This window comes from Medicago truncatula, chromosome 5 (genome assembly GCF_003473485.1).
Source record: "Medicago truncatula cultivar Jemalong A17 chromosome 5, MtrunA17r5.0-ANR, whole genome shotgun sequence".
Classification (NCBI taxonomy): domain Eukaryota; kingdom Viridiplantae; phylum Streptophyta; class Magnoliopsida; order Fabales; family Fabaceae; genus Medicago; species Medicago truncatula.
In genome coordinates, this window is record NC_053046.1 from 23,712,028 (window position 1) to 23,731,529 (window position 19,502).

The 19,502-nt window shown below is 32.6% G+C and overlaps 2 protein-coding genes across 4 annotated transcripts; one reads left to right on the plus strand and one right to left on the minus strand.

Moving 5' to 3' along the window:
- Positions 1-2,423: 2,423 nt before the first annotated feature.
- Positions 2,424-5,874, plus strand: LOC25480599 (uncharacterized). 2 transcript variants are annotated; one of them, XR_003008430.2, is made up of 7 exons: positions 2,424-2,627; positions 2,727-2,891; positions 4,270-4,360; positions 4,488-4,574; positions 4,975-5,104; positions 5,223-5,267; positions 5,362-5,450. XR_003008430.2 is itself a non-coding variant. In XM_013586938.3 (7 exons), exons 1-6 carry the CDS (start codon positions 2,545-2,547, stop codon positions 5,407-5,409), a joined length of 519 nt encoding a protein of 172 aa, XP_013442392.1. In that variant the 5' UTR covers positions 2,425-2,544; the 3' UTR covers positions 5,410-5,444; positions 5,582-5,874. The 2 variants fall into 2 exon arrangements, 1 of the variants encoding a protein (XP_013442392.1); XM_013586938.3 differs by lacking the exon at positions 4,975-5,104 and adding an exon at positions 5,582-5,874 and having other exon boundaries at positions 2,425-2,627; positions 5,362-5,444.
- A 2,495-nt stretch (positions 5,875-8,369) lies between these two features.
- On the minus strand, positions 8,370-17,102 carry LOC25480600 (protein BREAST CANCER SUSCEPTIBILITY 2 homolog B). Of its 2 annotated transcripts, none has more exons than XM_039834185.1 (15): positions 16,849-17,102; positions 14,418-15,470; positions 14,201-14,325; positions 13,960-14,108; positions 13,682-13,804; positions 13,418-13,615; positions 13,265-13,346; positions 13,130-13,180; positions 12,971-13,046; positions 12,766-12,877; positions 10,512-10,707; positions 9,263-9,439; positions 8,910-9,052; positions 8,761-8,823; positions 8,370-8,580 (listed from the first exon to the last, which is right to left on the minus strand). In XM_039834185.1, exons 1-14 carry the CDS (start codon positions 16,955-16,957, stop codon positions 8,790-8,792), a joined length of 2,628 nt encoding a protein of 875 aa, XP_039690119.1. In that variant the 5' UTR covers positions 16,958-17,102; the 3' UTR covers positions 8,370-8,580; positions 8,761-8,789. The 2 variants fall into 2 exon arrangements, with proteins under 2 accessions (XP_039690119.1, XP_039690120.1); XM_039834186.1 differs by having other exon boundaries at positions 8,370-8,630.
- Positions 17,103-19,502: the final 2,400 nt, after the last annotated feature.

Below are 19,502 nucleotides of genomic sequence, written 5' to 3' on the forward strand. Positions count from 1 at the left end.
CAAATTTGAGTAGGCTAGCGTGTAAAAAGTTTGCTTTGCCTTTAAATGGCCCCTCTAGTGGATATGAGAATGGTTATCGGGATTAATCAGTCATTGAGTCGGATACCGAGTTTTTTTAAAAAAAAATCATTAAGACACTTTCCCAATTTAATCTAAAAATTTAATTGAAAAAAATGAAGCTATTTTTTTTATTTGTTTACAATTTTTTTAAAGAAAACCAACTAAAAAAAACTTTATATTTTGGTGCATCTCGTATTCAATCCAAATGTGATTGTTATCATTTTTGGTAAATTTTTGTTTTTTAGGGATTAAACTTGGTAATATTGTACTAACAATAATCAACTCATAAACATTCTTTCTTCACCATTTTTTTTTGGTAATAAATGGGTATTTTTTTTTAGGAAATGGATCCTTAATCGGAGGTAAAGGGTTAACATCTTTTATCTTATTTTATTATCTTAGTGAAATTAAAAATGAAAGAAGATTTGCATAAGATCTTTGGTGCACTCTTGTTGAGATTAAAATACTAATTTAAATGTACCAAAAAACAAATATTACTAATTAAGCAAAAGGATTTGTCCAATGTAAATGTTCTTATTTGAATATTTTTTATAAGCTTTATTTTAACGGTTATTTTTGATTCAAACCCATTCATGAATTTTCATTATCATTTAATCCTTCATTTAATTTAATTATACATTCTATTTGATGTTATAAAATTTTTGTTTCAAGCAAGAGAAGTCAAACATTTTGTTGATAAAAAATTTCTAACATTAATGGTTGATTCAAATTTAGAAACAACGGAAATGGAACATGTGTATGGTATCATTGTAATTTTTTTAAAGGTAATAAGATCGCACGAAATGAATAAGCAAGTGAAAATGATGTAAAATGGATCGACTATATATAGGGAAAAAGGCTAGCAGATTATTGAACATTAAACATAGTATTAAAAACGCAAATCATCCATTTATCATGTTGAAGGAATAGAACGAATTATTTTTTAGAGGAAAAAGGAATTGAAGGTAAATGATGATCACCATTAAAGAATTGAAGGTAAATGTGTTATGAATTATCTTTGACCATGCATATTACGTAATCAAGTAAAATCAATGCATTTCTTCAAAAAAAAAAAAAAAAAAACTAAAATCATTGCATATCATTTTCATTCAAAACAAAATTCCTACGGTGATAATGTATGATTAAATGGACATTTCTTAACCAAATTTCTTGCATGTTCAATTTTTTTTTTGAGGAAATAGTGGCATGATTTTTTTTTTTAGGGAATAGGGGCATGATTTTTTTTCTTGAAGTAGGGAATACTGACATAATTTTTTTTTTATCACAGAATTACCCTCAATCAATATATAAAAATGAGTTAAGATTAAATGACATTAAAATGTCAAAGTTAATTTGATGCCAAATTTTAGTCATTGATTGATTTTAATCAAATGATGATATTGATTAAGTTAAGGTGGTCATGTGATGACCATGCTGCCGTCAAGTCTAAGTTTTGGTCATCTTTCTCTCATTTGCTCTCATCTCCATGAGTTGGTGTGTTTTCGATTTGATCTCCCATCTCCTCAGTTATCTAAAAAAAATGAAGGTTATAGATTTGCTACTTGCTTAATTTTTTATGTACTATGTTCAAGCATACATATATTGATCGACCAAACATGGATTCCTCAAGTTCAAGGCGTGATGTTTGGAAAAAGACAAACATGACTTTGATCATAGCTCTATAACAACAAAATATCAATAATCAATAAAATTGATAAATATCATTTCCAAAAACAAATACTACATAAAAATAAATACTTCATATATAATTTAATTGATATGTGATGCATTTCTTCTTTTCTCTTGATAGACTTCCAAGTCCAAAATAAGAATCCGGTCAAAGACAGAACATATAAACACCAATTTTGAATAAGAAAACAACAATATAAGAAATCGCAATATTCTTCACACACACAAAATCAGATTAAAAAGTAATATAAGAATAAGAAATGTTAATCAAACAGTAAAACAATAAAAAATAGAAAATAAACAAATAAAAGAAAAGATAATGGGTTGAAAGTGTCTTTTTTATGGGAGGAAGAGGTAGATGAAATGTCCCGAGCATAGCTCAGTTGGTAGGACAATGCATTATTATATGCAGGGGTCGGGTTCGAACCCCGAACACCCTACTTATTCACCTTTGAATTCTAGCCACTAGGCTACCTGACCAGAAAAAGAAAAAGAGGTAGATGAAAATAGCGAAAAATAATTGTCTACATATAAAAACAAATCATGTCATGATCAATTTTGATTGCTAATAAAATATAAATAAGTCATGATCTATTTTAATTGGTTAATAAAAAATAAATGAGTCAATCTATTTTGATTGGTTGATGAAAAAACATTAAATATGCAAAGAGAAATTTGAAGAGACAATGTGCACTTTTCAAAAAAAAATTAAGGCAAATGCTCGTCTATCAATATTAGTAGCGGCACTACTTTTCATCAATTTGGGGACAAACATTAGTCGTTTCATCACTGCTGATGGCACGAAGAAGAAGAGTTAGCAAAAGGGTTTGCGCCATTCGTCGTGTTCGTGCTTCTGATGGAAGTGCCTTTTTCAAATGGTATCTATTCAATTCAATGTTCGTTTTCTACTTTCTTTCTTCATTTTTAGTGTTTGTGCTTATACTTATTATGATTGAATTGAATGTGTGTGTATGTAGTGAAACATGTGGGATGTCTGTTGCTATTGCCTTGGCTGATATGCATTATTGTGACTCCAACAAGATTCAATTCAAAAGGTTGCTCGGAATCGTTCCCAAGCGAACTCGCCCAAACATTCAACATTTGATGAAGAGCCAACCCATTTCGCCGTATCGCCTTTTTATGTAACATTCCTCACTCTCAATTCCATCTTTAGTGTTAAATGTTACTCAATCCGCAGTCAGGGATTTCCCACATTCACGCGGTCAAGACATTTGTAGACGTTTGATCAATTCATATTAAAATTAAAATCTGCATTTTTTTGGACCGTCTAATCTTGATGGAACAACCACCTATGTCCGAACTACGTGAATGCGAGACTAGGGAATCCAAATTCACATATAGGATGTTGTTTTCCATTTTTCCTATCTTTCTTTCTTTGACATTAGCCTATATGAATATTGTTGCGTTGTTTATAGATTCTTCTTTGTATAGTCATGTTTTCCTTTTGTAGATATTATTATTATGATCTTTGAGATGCAGTGATGTTTCATTAGTCTACTTAGATGCCTATTCAATTTTGTTTATAAATTATGAATTTGATATGATTTCTATTCAAGCTTGATCATATGGCTTCTGATCTTGATTGTGGTTTTCCAAATCAAGAAATTTCAGATTTAGCAATGAGATACGTTAGGACCGAAAGCATGGAGCAGTACTACAAAAAAAGTTAAGTTTTAAGAGATTACTTTGCTTCAGAGCGTTGAGTAGGTTATATTTAGACATAACGCAACCGCCCGAGACAATGCGGTTTGTAACGTTTCTTCCTACCAAAGTCTTCCATAATTCATGGCCTTTGGTGGAATTTGTGATGAGGGCTGCCAAAGTCTTCAGCTGAGTTTCTCACAGAGAAAGACTTAATTTCATATGTTGAAAATTTTCAGCTTCCACTTAGAAGTGCTTTGAGAGTTTACACAATTGAGGTTGTTGACTATGCAAGTTTCTTGGTTCAATTCAAAATGTTACTCGGAATATTCTCCAAGCGAACTCTCCCGAATATTCAACAATTCATGAAGAACCAACCCATTTCGCCTTGCCGTCTTTCTATGTATCATTCCTCACCCTCAATAAAATTTCAATCTTTTAGTGTTGTTACTCAATGCACAGTCAAGACATGTTCGATCGGTTCATATTAAAATTACAATTTCCTTTTGATTAGAGATCGAACAACCACCTATGTCCTGATTGCGTGAATGTGGAATCCCCTGAATCCCCTAACTGTAATAGGGTATCCAAATTCACATGTAGGATGTGTTTGCCGTATTTTCCTTCATTATTTGACATTACCTTATATCTATTTTGATGCATTGTTTACAAATATGATTTATATTCAATCTTGATCTAATTGAGATTCTTCTTTGTATAGCCATGTTTTCCTTTTGAAGATATTATTATTATGATTTAAATGAGATGCGATTATGTTTGATTTGTGTATTTTAGATGCCTATTCCATCTTGTTTATGGTAAAAATAATGATATTGACTATATAGTTTTCTTTATCAGGGAAAGCTTCATGAAGGGTCAAGACATGGAAAATTATAATATTGAACTTGATAGGATAGGGTTTGAAAAGTGGAAAAATATGTCAAAGGAGGTAAAATAACTACTTGCCTGCCCTAACTTTATTTCCATATATATGTGATCATAAACGTAATCTCACAAACACTTAAGTAAGCTCAAATGAGTCAAAATTGTTGAGAATAATCTCCTTTTCTCTTCAGGAGAAGCAACCCTTTGTTTCTCATGCTAGAGAATTGGACAATAAGCACCAAGAAGCTTTGAAACACGATGCTATTGGGATCATTAAGGTAATTTCACAATGCAAATCTTGATCTTGTGTTTTAGTATATGTTGTTACTGAAAAATAGATTAAAAGAAAACCTGAGTTGCTCCTTTTTGGTTTAAAAGGAAATATGATATTGCTCCTATCATTGTAGAAAGTGTTACAAGCTTTATTAGATTCTTTTGAGGAGATTTTGTGGACCTGTATAGTGACTGTGGTTCAAACACAGTTTGAAAAAACTCTATTGATGTGCCTTTCCTCGTTTCTTATCCTTTGATTTTGGTAGTCAATAAAATTGATTTTAATGTAAGGAAATATGATAGACGAAACATAAGTGGAGTCTAGTTTGTAAAGTTCAGTCTGTTCGCATAGTTGCCATATAGATTTGGATTAGATGTGGTTAAAATATCTTACAATCATTGCAGTTAGCTCATCTCGGATCTCGAGTCAAGTACTGAACGTTGAAATATGATTTTGTGAAGTTAAGAAATTCATTGTTTCATCTTTAATCCAATGGTTAAGAACATAAGATATGCCGACTGCAATGACCGCAAGGTATTTTGGCCGCAGACAACTATATTCAATGTTGTATTTGTGAAGTTAAGAAATTACTTGTTATAATGAAATGTAATTGTGAGATACAAACTCATCTTTGACATGGTGATTATTTTAGATAAAGTATGGAGCAGATTCACCACTGGTTGAGACTCTTTATAAGGTTTTTCTACTAAATCTCAATGATACTATGATTCTAAGTAGTTACTTATTCATTAACATAGTATTCAATTTTGGTTTGTTTGAATGGTTTGCAGACCCAAATGATCTTTAGGGAATCTTCAGCGGATCACTCAAAAGAATAATCTTCCGTTTAAGTATGACTTGTTATTTAATGACGGTAAATATATCTTTCTAACCGTATCTTTGCATGTATTGAATGAACAATCATTTCATAGGTCTCATCAAATTAGTAACATTGGACTATGGATATTTGTATCATGGAGAGATTGAATGTTGTGTTTGATTGTTGTACAGGAATCATGAAGCATGATAATAGAGGATGTTGATTAGATCGGTTCATATTTTTTGGTGGTGTCAACATCTTTTATTTTTGTACTTCCAATGTGAATTTTGCATTTTATATAGAATGCAAACATTTGATCGAAATGGGTGTAATGTTACTTGACGAAAAGGTGAGAACAAGAGAGGACCTTTAGAATTGATATAGTCTTGGCTTAACTTTGAATCTATGATGGGTGAAATTTGAGAATAGAAATATTTTCAGAATCTTTGAGATTCTCTTCAAAGCATTTTGACTTGCCTTGATACCTCTCGGTGGCGCGATCTGCTTCTGCCGCGTGTGAAGTTTCTGTGTTGTTGCAAGGTTATGTAGCTGCTATTAGTTATTTTGTTGTTAATTCCCGCTGTATAACGTTGCAGCTGGATTCGTGGAGTCGAATTAGTCTTCTGTGTTTGGTTTGGGAACGGCTTAGCACATCTTGTGCTAGCTTGCTCGGTATTAATAAAATTCTGCTTATAGAAAAAAAGTCTGAGCTTTGGTAGGAGCTTCTTCTCATTTAAACTCAAACTCAAACCTCTCCCATTGCTCTTATTTTAATAAAATTGATTTTAAGGGATTTGTAATTTTCCTTCTTCAATTTTGAAAGGTTTTAGTTTTAAAGAGTTTTAACAAGGTATCAGTACTAAACTTTTTGGAAATTTCATTTCTTAATGAGTTTCACTATGTCATATACTATGTTTAATTTTTTATATAAACAAATGTTGATATGATAAGGATATTTTTTGTGTTCTTGTCTATATTTGATATTTGATCTTTCACCTAACAAGGTAGCTTTGGAATACCCCTATATTATAGATGAAAATTGAAACACAGAGAGAACTATAGCTTTGGACAAATCTAAGATAATAAGCCTTTCATAGAAGCATTTCCTTTGGAGTCTTAATTCATCTACCCAAATAATATTTCTATATGTTATACAAATTCTTTATTAGAGAAATTCAAGGTTGTTTTTTATTTATATCAAAATGTTTCTTCCTACATCGATCTGCATAGGGGAAGAGGGAATTGTTAGAGAGATTTCAGCGTCTGCAACAACTGGAATATAATTTGTAACAATTTTTAATTTGACCAATGTGGGTGCGAAGCTAGAGTCCTCTGGCATTGCTCCGGAAAATGAGGATGTAGACGAGACCGGTGCTTCTTGTTTAATGTCAATGCCAAGAATGACGGTTGATCATAAACTACACTTTTGCTTTGTTTTATATTGATCATTGCATTACATAGCTTATGAATTTGTGAAAATTGTTCAGGGAAAAGAATTATGTTCTTTTCTTTCCACAGAGAGAGTTCTTTCTTATCTATACTGAAAATTCATCTCAGATTTCATGTATTTGTAAAAACTGAAAAATTCTGAGAATTTTATTGTTATGTGTGTTATTGAATGAATTATGAAGGAGTTGCCTCAACATGTTGGAAATTTTGAGAAAATGCGAGTCATGTTGATTATCCTTGAACTTCTTTTAGCAAGTCTTTTTTAAACACATCCTTTCTCTTCTAGTTTTGAACAAAGTAGGGATAAAAAAAAAATTAAATTAAACTACGATTGACTAATGGATAAAGAGATTAAGTTACGTTATGATTGATTGATTTAATTATCTTAACCATTGGTTTCTTTTTTTTTTTTTGAGCAACTTAACCATTGGTTATATGTGAAAGAAATTAATTTGATTGTTTGGATTAAAACATTGGTTTTGTTAATGTTCTTTTAACTTGGCCATTAAAAAAATGTCCTTTTAACTTCTGAAATTTCTTCATGTATCAATAGCGTGTATTATTCTCTTAAAATGTTGATGGAAAATGTTTCAAATCCCAACTCGCTAATTTGGTTGTATTATCCTTATTTTAGCATTTGAATGAAATTTAATTTACTATAATAAAATAAAAAAAATATCTATGGTCGTTAATACATTGACATGAGAAATTTTTTGCAAAATTCAAAATATTTTCCAAAAATTAAAAAAGTTTTAAATAGTTTATAAAGTCTAACTCAATTAATAATACCGATATTGTTGGATTGAACAGTATCACCTGTGTTTGAACCGAGGATATGTAAAAAATATTGTTTTGCGGATTGTTTAGTGTATGGATTTTGATTGGTGATACAATGACTAGTTGTGTTGTGCATAGTACTTTGCTTGGCTTGTTTATCTATGTTATACAAAAGCTTCTTAAATACTTCTAATGCAAATATGTGATAGAAAATTATAGCAAACATCTTCGGTGACTTTACCATCTCTAGAAGAATACAATAGAGATGAAATGTTGGGCTATGACTTGTGAGAATATAATAGAGATTAATAGTAACACCATGCAACAAAAAGGGAATAAATAGAAGTTTTATTGTTTCTTTCTTCTCTACCAATATTTCTTTCTATTCATCCAAACAATATGAAATCTCTACTTAACTTCTCTCATATCTCTCTCTAATATTTCCCTCTTTTCTATTTTATGGGAATCCAAGAGTACAATAAAGCTGCAATAGCATCATGTCATGACAACAATGGCAAAAAAACAAACCAACAAACCAAAAGTCACGCACATGAAAGAAGCTCAACAAAATCTGTCTAAACCATAACAACTTCAAACACAAATCTAAAAACGTGAGTGAGTGCCTAAAGCTCAGACCGAACCCTAGCAATGCATCAGACTTCCTAACCTTCGCACTAGAACCATAACAAAATTCAATTTGTAATGCGAAATTTTGGCATGTCAATAAGATTGAGTATTATAGAAAACCTTTTCGTAGAAATTGTTACCATCATAATCTAAATGAAATACATACCATAATATATATCACGAATCCGAGTTTATCAATATCTCGTGGATAAATACATTACTCATCTTGTGATATTCAAAAGGAACACACTAACATTATATTTTTCAAAAGTCCTGTTAACTATTAACTACGTCAATGTGGTCATGAATTTCCAAAACACGTAGACAGTTGAACAACCTGCACATATCTTTAGACAATCACCACCAAATGCAACAATATCGAACTCGCTGTATAAGAATAATAAGACTACGTCACATATTTTCTTGATGTTCTTTTTTGACTGCTAGTGTGTGTGTGTGTGCGCGCGGATGTGTGTGTCTATATATATATATATAAGGACTGAGGCGATAAAATTACCTGGAAAGAGGGATGTCACACAAACTTGACTATGGGATTGATTTCCGACTATTGAAAAATGACCTACAAAGGACAACAAGATGGGTTTAGAATTGACATAACCATAATAAAGATGGGTTTAGAATATATTCTAATTGTTAGATACCTACCTAAACTGTTCCTTTGCGTTAGAAGATAATGGCAACCACTTGGTAGTAGATCCTCTAGTCTGCAAATGAAGGACATCCGGATCAGATCCATATGGTGTGAGTCCTGCAATTGCATATGCTTCTCCCTCTGCCAGCTCCTGACACTGTCACATTGTAACAGAATATAATGAAATTGTGAGCAATCTTCTGATGTATGTTAAGGAATTGACAGAAAGGAAATCAAGTACTGTATAATAACTAGCTAGGCGTGCATGAGAAAATCATTTGCATAAATTCTGCAACCATAGAAATGCTGAAAAATTGTTGACATTGGGAAATATGATTATTCTTTGCATTTTGATGATCAGACTCACCTGCTTCTGTGTTGGGTTCCAGATTGTTATTATGCCTTCCTTAGGCTTATCTTGTCGATTTTTGTAAGTTAATCCAACGACCCGCAATTTCATAAATGGCGTCACATCTCGGTTTCCCAAGCCAGAATCTTTCAAAGCTTTCTCAATCGAACTTTCCAATTGTGATTGTCTAGTTGCCTGATGATGGACATGAAACTATAAATATATTTTATGCATATAATCTAGGATATATTTCATGCATATAAACTAGAATATAAAATGTCTCGCTGGCTGGTGCTTTTAAATTCAGGCTGGGCAATGGCTAAAAAACTAGCTTTTGGAAAGATGTGTGGCTTGATACATCTGTGTTAAAAGAGTTATTTCCTGGCCTCTTTTTGCCTGTAGCGGACAAAATTGTGACAGTTGCAGAATCAGGTTGTTGGTCTGGTTTGAGTCGGAAGTGGAATTTATGTTGGAGCATGACTTTTTTAGATAGGGAGGAAGGTGAGGTATCTATGTTGCAATGTCGGCATATCACTGGATATAAATACACCATACTACTGAGTTTGGTTGTCGGACGCTGCTAGAGGCTTCTCAGTTAAATCTTGCTACCTCTGGTTCACAAAGGAAGGCATTTTTAGGGTGAATTCAAATGACGACATCCCGACTCAGGTCTGGTTGAAACTGTGGAACAGTGCAGTCCCTAGCAAAATTCACATTTTCTGCTGGAGGCTGTTGAATGACAGGTTGGCAACGAAGGAAAATTTGTACGAGAGAGGCATCTTAACGTCTCAACATCAACTCAGCTGCGTTTACTGCAGTTCAACCACAGAATCTGTCCAATAAGTATTATTGTGTGGAATCAAATTTATGGATGGCTTGGAAGTTCCAGAATGCAACAATCTGGAGTGGCTTGACATGCGACTCGTTCAATACCAAAACCCATGTTCTCATTTATTGCAACACTGTGGTATCAAAGGTGGTAAGAAAGATAGGAAATGCTCACATTTAGTGTGGATGGCTACAGTTTGGTGCATTTGGATGTAAGTGGCATAGCGTCACATATTAAAATGGTTTTGTGGGGATGGTTATTAGGCAGGAAAGGATGTTTGGAGGGCGTAAGTTATTCTAGTTTGGTGTATAAATCCTTTGGAATGTATTTAACAGTTGTACTCATTTAACTTGGGGTTGAGTATGCTTTGCACTCCCCACTAATAAAGTGGTTGCTTATAAAAAAAAAAAAAAAAATAACAAGAATATAAAACCTCACATTTAATTTGGCCTTATACGCAGCAAAAGAACGAAGCTGCTCGAGAGTCATATCCGCCATCAAGAATTCAGGTTCTGCAGCTGTCTCCAACATCATATAAATCTTAGCCCCTTCACTATCATCGTGATCATAAACATGTGAACTCGTTCTTTCCTTCTGATACTCCGAAACAATGTTATCCACAACAGCTGAGCATCTAACAGCATAAAAGTAAAGACTGTTAAGATGGTACCAAGCCCCACACACTGTATCCATGTCACCAAATCATATTAAACTATAAGTGTCCATGTCATTAAGACTCTATAGCTAAAATGAATGCATGTAGCAAATTGGATTTCTGATGTAGTTGTTTATTTTTTCTCACCTCCTTCAGTGTTTTTATGGAAATGAACATTGAACAAATGAACAAATGATAAATGAACATGAAAAATAACCAAATTAAACCACTTGAAATGAATAGATATGATATTCAAATTATTAAATACTTAAGAATAAACTAACAACTAGATAGTCATTTTCTACAAACCAAGTTCTGGAAAATGTGCATCTACACGATGAATAAGGAATTGTCCTGCACCTTTTTTTTAAATGAAAATTGAAAAGTATTTCCCTTTACAGTAAAGAAGACATCCTAAATAAGTTGTACTGCCACTATAAGATTGTTTTCCATGTATATAACAATGTACATTTATATATATAACCTATGAACTTCTCGCTTCACTAGTAATCGATAAAGCCACATTACTAGCTGCTTTCAATGGAGCCCTATTAATCTTCTAAATACTAACTGGATTTGTATGCAAAGATTTCAGAGGATTAACCAATCTATATGGTTAATAACTACCACTATCAGTATCATGCAATGATTTTCTACCATGTTCAATAAATAGAGAGGAGAGTGTTAGTTTTATTGTTAGATGAAAAACTCAACTTCTCGGACACCTTTGAAAAGGACCTTTTATGAGCAGAAGATCGATGGCCTTTAAGGTCACTCTTCTTTGGAGGCAATTTCAATTACTTACAGCGCAAGCAATGCACTCTAACAAACTTTAACTTTATTGTTTGTTTGTCACACTTAGTTGGCTATAGTTAGTAATTAGTAATTAGTAATTATTATTTAGATGAGAAATCAGAAAATTACCCTCTCATTTCATTCTCTCTCTCTCTCTCTCAATTGAGTTGTTCGATTTAGTTTCTTTGCAACAAAACACCCATGAAAGACAAGTTTTATGCTAGATAATGGATATTACATGGCTAACTGAAACAAGACAAGCTAGAAATAGGATATGATACATATTATTTAACAGATGCTATAATAACAGTAACAAAGCCACCAAATTGTTCAACCACATTACAAAATATAACACGAAGGAATAGCGACGGACAAAGGAGCTTCAGTGAGTATCGTCGTACACTTCCCAACATAGTTATGAGCTTAGAATTCATATTCAGAAATTTCAGGTTTAATCAATCTATATGTCTAATGACTACTGCTATAATCAATAATTTTCTAAACACTGACTAGATTTGTATGTAGAGATATCATGCAATAGTTTTCTACAATGTCTAGTTGATGACAGGCTCAACTTCTTTGACACCTTTCAAGGAAATTCTTCTTTTGAATGCTTGAATTGTGACTCGATTTTCCAGCATTTAATTATTAGATCAGGCATATTTGAAAAGAAATCCATTGAAATCAAAACATAAAAAGAAATGGCGCTTATTGATAGTAAATTCTGTCCATACAAAATTCCTTTCCAAAACAAAAATGCTTTTCAAGGCAGATATGAGAAGGTAGAATAGAGTTCACCTCAAATGAAAAATTATATGTTTAAAACAGATAGAAATCAAACAACAAAATAATAATGACAGAAACTATCAATAGAATTTAGACATTAAAAAAAACGTGAGAACAAGTTCATGTCACCATCTGAGAGTATAAGGTATGGAATTTAATTGTATTGTACACCTATAGTTAGCATTCAATAAATCCAAACACTTCTTAGAATTATGTGTATACTATGTATCAGATGAAAAATAACACGATAAATAAAAAAACTAATGTGCAGAATCTAGATACTATGCCTACCAAACCATAATTGTGTGCAGAATATAGCCAACAGATAATTTGCAATCTAGTCTAGTGTGAAACCTACACAGATCGTTCACTGCTTAACCTAATAAGGAAAACAGTTCTTAACTTTTTGGATAGTATAATGAAAAAATATATCTGCAGAAAACAAATTTAAGTTACCTTTCTTTGTAAAGAATGGGATATATATGGGTAATTCCTGCCAAGGTCTGAGGTATTAAACCTCCATTGTTTTTTATGCATTTGAAAGCCAAAGGCGGACCGGCAACTTTACCTGTGATTAGCTCAAGAAGATAAGCTCAAGGAACAAGATACTAATTTTCTCTAACTTAAAAAGAATGACATCCACAAACTAAAAGATGCTTACAAAATCCTAACCGCGCTGACCAATGAACTCTATATGTTCCATTTATGTGAAGAAATAAGCTAATTGTTGATGACACCTAAAATTATAACAGAATATGAGGAAACCATACAACAAGGCATTACAGAAAGATACTCAATCACAATCTTAAGCCAGAAAAACCTCAAAGGGTGAAACTGGCCCGTTCCAGCCACATAATTCTGCTCCCCAGATCTGCACAAAAAATATGAAAACAAAATTCAGTATCAAGTATTAAGTGTGTTATAGTCATAGACAAAATTCAGACCAACACATTACCCGAAGCTTCTGTCCTACAAATAATCTTCCAGCATCCAGTTGCTTTGACAATGGAGCATCTAAAATGGCATTTATAGAATACCTGCGAAAGAAAATCACTTTGTGTTTTAGGGAACCTCTTTTATTTTCACACGGCACAGGTGAAATTCTTACCATCCATCAGTTAGTTCAACTTTTACTGCCTCCCTGCTCTTATTCCCGGTTTGTGCCTGAAATAATGTCCCACTTTCCATCACATGATTTGAGTGAATGCTAGATATGCAAAGGATCATCATTGAAGAAGGCAATATATCCCCTTCAAGAACTTTCTTGATGATAGACCGGTGGCCATGATTCACTTCTCTTTCATATCTATACACCAAATTTCAAATTTAGTTTTATAGACCTAAAATATGTTGTCTAAAAGCAGTTATATACCTGTACTTCAGTTCCTCAAGCACATTTGATACAGTCAGAAATTTTCCCGCACACCTAGCTGGATAGTATCTCTCATAGCATGCCAGTTTCCATACAATCCACTTGTAATGATTCAATACCCACCTAAAAAGAACATTTTTAAGTAAAATGCATCGAGTAAAACATTACATACAAAGTGCCTTCCAAGTACCAAACTCCCGATCCTTCAAAGAAAAAAAAAGTACCAAACTCCCGTATTGAATTATGAAATTTAACAACCGAGGATAAAAGCAACTTACTCTTTTGAAGCAAAATGCAGGGAAGCCCCATGTTGTGCCAATAGATGGATGAAAGCTTCTCCTCCAATACCATTATCATCGGAGCCATCATGGAATATGTACTCTCCTGCATTACCAGATGTCACCTGTCTGACCGGGTTCGGAAAATGCTGCAATGAATTTCATTTTAGTTTACAACAATAACAAATGAGGTCCTAGCAGACTATGGTAAACAACATCGATAATATACTGATTAACTAACCACTTTTTTCATTAATGGAGGAACTGCAAAAAATTCTTTGATGTGTATCCTTGCATTCCGAGATGGATATCGGGTGGAAACCTTTCTTTTGCATCCAGAAGCACCAGATGATAATTTAGACAAACCTTAAGAACCACGCATATTGAAATGAGTTTAATCGATCTTGCAACAGATAAAAGTAAAAGGAATGTACTAAAAACTCTTAAATCATACATACCATTATGAAAGTTTTGGACATGTTGGTCACCAGAGGCAGAAGTTTTGGAAATGCGAGGCTTTTTGAAAGAAGAAACATTTGCAGTTAATCCTAGTCTCCTTTTCCCAATAGCAGGTTGTTTATTAAATGTAGGAGTTGTCTTGGTAGTACTGGAAACATCAAAAAATGTCGTACCCAATGAAGAACTTTTTCTTGTCAAGTCAACAACTTCAAGAGTGTTGCTACTTTTACAGCCATAATCACTTTCATTCGCAACATCATCAAATTTCATGATTAAATTATTCCCATTACCTTCATGGCCAAGCAACTTATTTGAAAATTCTGTTTGTTTGGAAGGCTGCAAAGGGTATGTGAAACTTTTTGTCACGTGATTTTTATTGCTTTCTGGTGTCTTTTGATGACCAACAGAGGATGTGATTTTGCTAATTTGTCTCATATCCAAAGACAAGAAAAGTGAATCCTCTCCCTCAAAGAAATCTCCCAAATCAGGGTCACCAAGAAGGCTCCTAGCGCGTTTCAAGGCATCACTGGAAATGGATAATGACCTCCCCGCTGCAGTTTGGAATTTAAATTGAGCTTGCTTAGCACCACTATCACTATCTGGTTGCACAATTATATTCTCAAAACCACTATTCGATCTACCAACTAAAGGACTTTGAAATGACGCGGCACTCGTCATTTTACAACTTTTCATACACTGTAAATGGGGTGATTCTTCTTCAAAAGCATTAAAACTTCTTGCACTCTGAGGAGTTTGAAATTTAATCGGAGCTTTCTTAGAACCACTACCACTCTCTATCTGCACAATTTTATTCTCAAAACCATTCTTCGATTTGCTAACTAAAGGAGGTGATTCTTCATCAAAACCATGAAAATTCTTGGCATTCTTAGGGGTATGATTATTACTATCAATGATTTCTTCTTGCAATCCCAATCCTAGTAACGTCTTTGCTCTAACAAGACCATTAGAAGATAGAGTAACTTTTCTTCCTGAAGCTGTCTTGAAAAGAGAATTTGAGAATCCAAAACTATCATCTATCATGTTTTCTTCATCTGCAAAAAAGAAAAATATACAGTAATTCAAATGAAGACACTTCAAAATTTACCTTGCAGGACTTCGTGAAAAACCGAAAGATAGATAATAAATCAAATGTTATCATCAGGATAGTTCAAAAGTTTTCAATTTATTAGAAGATTTGGTATTTTGTTTCAATGCCTAGCAAGGTTTTCAATACGGATCCATTACCACGAAAATGGCTACGAAAAAAAGGTATAGGTAGCCACCATTACCGTTTTTACCTATTTTCAAGGTGGAAAGTAAAATCACACCGAAACACCGTTAAAAACAGTGACAAAACGCCGATACACCCGTAAAACTCCGATACGATGCGACACACCGTTATGGAAGCGAAGAACACAACACCGTTCATAAGAAAAAAATGGAGGATGAGATATTGTGATGAGCGAGCAGGATCCCCTATTTTCGTGTTGTAATTAATATATTTATTTGAACCATCTTATAATGTATAAAACATTAGTTCAATTGAAAATTTTAATAATACTTGTGCATTGTTGTGATTAATTCACACTGCAACAACCACAATCTATAACGCAGAATACCTAACAGCTGAAATCACGAAACCTTAACGCGACCCCAAAGAAAACCGCGACCGTTGTTTAAAACCTTGACTCCTAGTATTGTTCATGTTTGAGTGTTCTATTTAGTAATTACTAACTGATTATTGATTCTCACTCTTCACTTCTATGGTTTTTTTCATTGAATCTTCTAATATGATAATTTCTGAAAGATGGATTAACAATACGAGGGCTCAGCTTTTCCTTCAAAAAAAATAAAAAATATGAGGACTCAGCTTAACTTATCATTAAAAAAAAAAACAATAGATTAATGAATTTGAGAATGAGCACCTTATAAATTAACAAAAAAGCTTATTTATTTGCATAAGTTGTTTTACATAAGCTCAAAAAATAAGCCTAATCCAAACGGACCCCTATTTATACATGTATTTATCAACCAGAACCTATGAAGCATAGACACTCCACAGATTATATGTGTCCTGGTGTCAGACATTTGTCGTGTCCGACACCGACACTGAATTATGTGATTTTCTTATTAAATTATTAGCGGTGTCAGTGTATGTGTCGTGTCTGGTGTTCGTGTCCGCATACGTGCATCATAGACCAGGACATATATTATCCCACACTAGCAGCAACCAAGCAACGTCCAATCACTGATCATTATCATGTTCATAATCGAAATAAAAATCATTATAAAATAACAGATTTGGGGCCATTACAGTAACACACAGATTATCATTTGATACTAATCAATTTTTATCATAATCATTATAAAACCAAGCAATAAAAATTAAATTATAAGGTTAATGAATTCAATAATGAGAATGAGAGTTACCTTGAGGGGCTAAAGGTTTCATAACATGATTCGAAGTGGTGTTGATTTGCCGCCATTTGTAACGGTTATCGTCGGCATCCGCATCGGAGAATATCTCCCACATACTCATTTCTTCGTAGAGCGATATACTAAAATCTATGGATAGGGTTTCTTGATCGTGATTGGAATGAAAATCTTTGTAAATGGAACAAGTTGTGTTTCTTTCTCTCGCTGATGTTGGAAGGAATGAACTGTACCGTCACTTGCGTCCTTTGGTCTTTTCGTTCTCTCTCTTTTTATTTTCATTAATTTTATCTTTTAGTTTTCCCGCCAAATAGAAAGAAAAAAAAACGATTTACTACAATTATAAAAGAAAATGGACATGTCTACATTTTTTCATTAGTAAGAAAATGCAAAATAATTGTGAATCATCCATTTAATGTAGAGGGCAAAATGGATTTTAATACGTAATTAGGTGTTTGGCTAATGAATCATTCATTTAAAATAAATATATATTTTATTTTAAACTATAACTAGTCGAGAGACCCGTGCTATAGCACGGGTAGCGCGGCTGCGCCGCGCGTTAAGGGAGGACGTGAATATGACATAAGATTTTAATGAGAAATTAAGAGTAAATGAAGACTTTATTAGGAAGAATGACTGAAATAAATGTGCAGTTCAGTAATACATAGTTGATGTAGTTGAATAATTTAAAATACACTTAAGTTAAATAGAAATAACATGAAGAAATAAATAGGTAGGAATAGCAAAACAGATTGTAGATATATAATAGAACAAAAACTATGTAGAGGCAATTACATCACAAAAAGTGGTAGAACTCAGGTGAAGTATTAATGAATGAAGTTTGTAAACATTGCATTTGGCCATAGGATTGTCAATTGAAAATTTAAATCGGATGTTATCGGGTGCTTTTATATTGTTTTTAGAACAAAAGATTTTCCATCCCATTCCAGACTTAGTTGTTAGTAGGACATTATAAAGTCTGAGAAAGGGGAAATTGTTATATTAATTGTGAAGTTTTATATTAATTATTTAAGATAGAATATTTAAAAGCAAAAGAACAAATGAATGAAAAAGTAATATTATTCTTTGTTACTAACATGACAATTATAAATTTACATGGTGGAATATATTCGTGGCTGAAAATAAATGATACTTAATTATATAATTTATAAATGACAGAAAATATGGGAATAATTATTAGATGGAAATAGGAGTTTTATTGAAGATCATATCTTCGAGAAAGTTTCATTACAACAACGATGTTTTTTGCCATCACAGCGTCACATTTGAATTCTAAATGAGTTCCATGACGTATGCGATTATTTGAGCAGAATCTTTTCCATCCATTTCCAATAATAACAATATTCATATTGCTTTCTGGATCCTCTTTGAATATCAATTTGCAGATTGTTACAGTATTTGATGGTCCGGATAGTCTGAGATATTGATGGTTTTTAAGTTGGAGAAAGCTGGCAAGATCTGGTTGTAAAATCTGGAAATTGGTAAATTTGATAGTAAAAAAATGAATAGGTATTTATGATTGAAAATCCACAATTTAAGAAATGAATTAAAATAATAACATATAAAGAAGAAAACTCATACCAATTTGTTACTCATTGGATATATGTCTGGTACTGTGAGATAGAATTGAAGATCTCGATTAATGCACGTAGTCAACCTATGATAACGTGGATATTCATTTTTTGGCGTAGAACCATTGAAAAATTTAATTTGGAAATGACTATTATCTAGATATGTGAAAGACATAAGTGGATTCAATGTTACATGATAAAAATCCCTGAATTCGTGCCAACCTTCAGTAAGCATTGGCATAGTGATACAATTGTTAAACTGAAGTCGATGACAATTTCCATAACCATCTTGTAATATCCAATGTTCTTCGAGTTCATGGTAATGCTCTGCAACAAATAATGGATCTAATTCGCAAATGATCTTCAATGTAAATAAAATAATATTAGTTATTGGGTAATAAAAGAATATAAATATATAAATCAAATAACATAAACTTGGAAGAAGTTAATGATTATATACTTCTGTGCAAACAGCCATGAAATAAGGTCTATTGGACTCAAATGTTATCAATGGAGTTCTGCTACTCTGTCCCCTTCTTTGGCTGGAAGGTAATTCACTTATGGATGAAGAACTTGACTCCATATTAGTGGATTATAAAGTAAAATTATGAAAGATTAAATAGTATATGGTAAGTGGTTTGCAATGAATTAAACTGCAACGACAATGAATATAGTAAGTGCTTTATTTATAGGAAGGAATTATTTTTATAAAGATATGAATATTTTGTAGCTTTTAGTTAAATAATATTTTTTTAGGAAAAGGAATTTTTCAAAGTACAATGGAATAGAGATTCCTGACATGAGTTTACCATTCAAGTGCTATTAGTGTTGTACATTGGCATAGAGTTGTATTTGATTGATTAGACTATTCAATAGATATATAATTATGTATTCCAAACATTCGAAGTATATTTGGGCTAATGGAAATGGTGTTATGGTAAGTTTATTTGCTACGTGAATATGTATTAATTATATAAGTATAATTTTTTTAATTTATTAATAGTAAGTTAATTTCTTTCTTTGTAGCATCTTCGTAAACATGTAGCTGATGAACTTGAC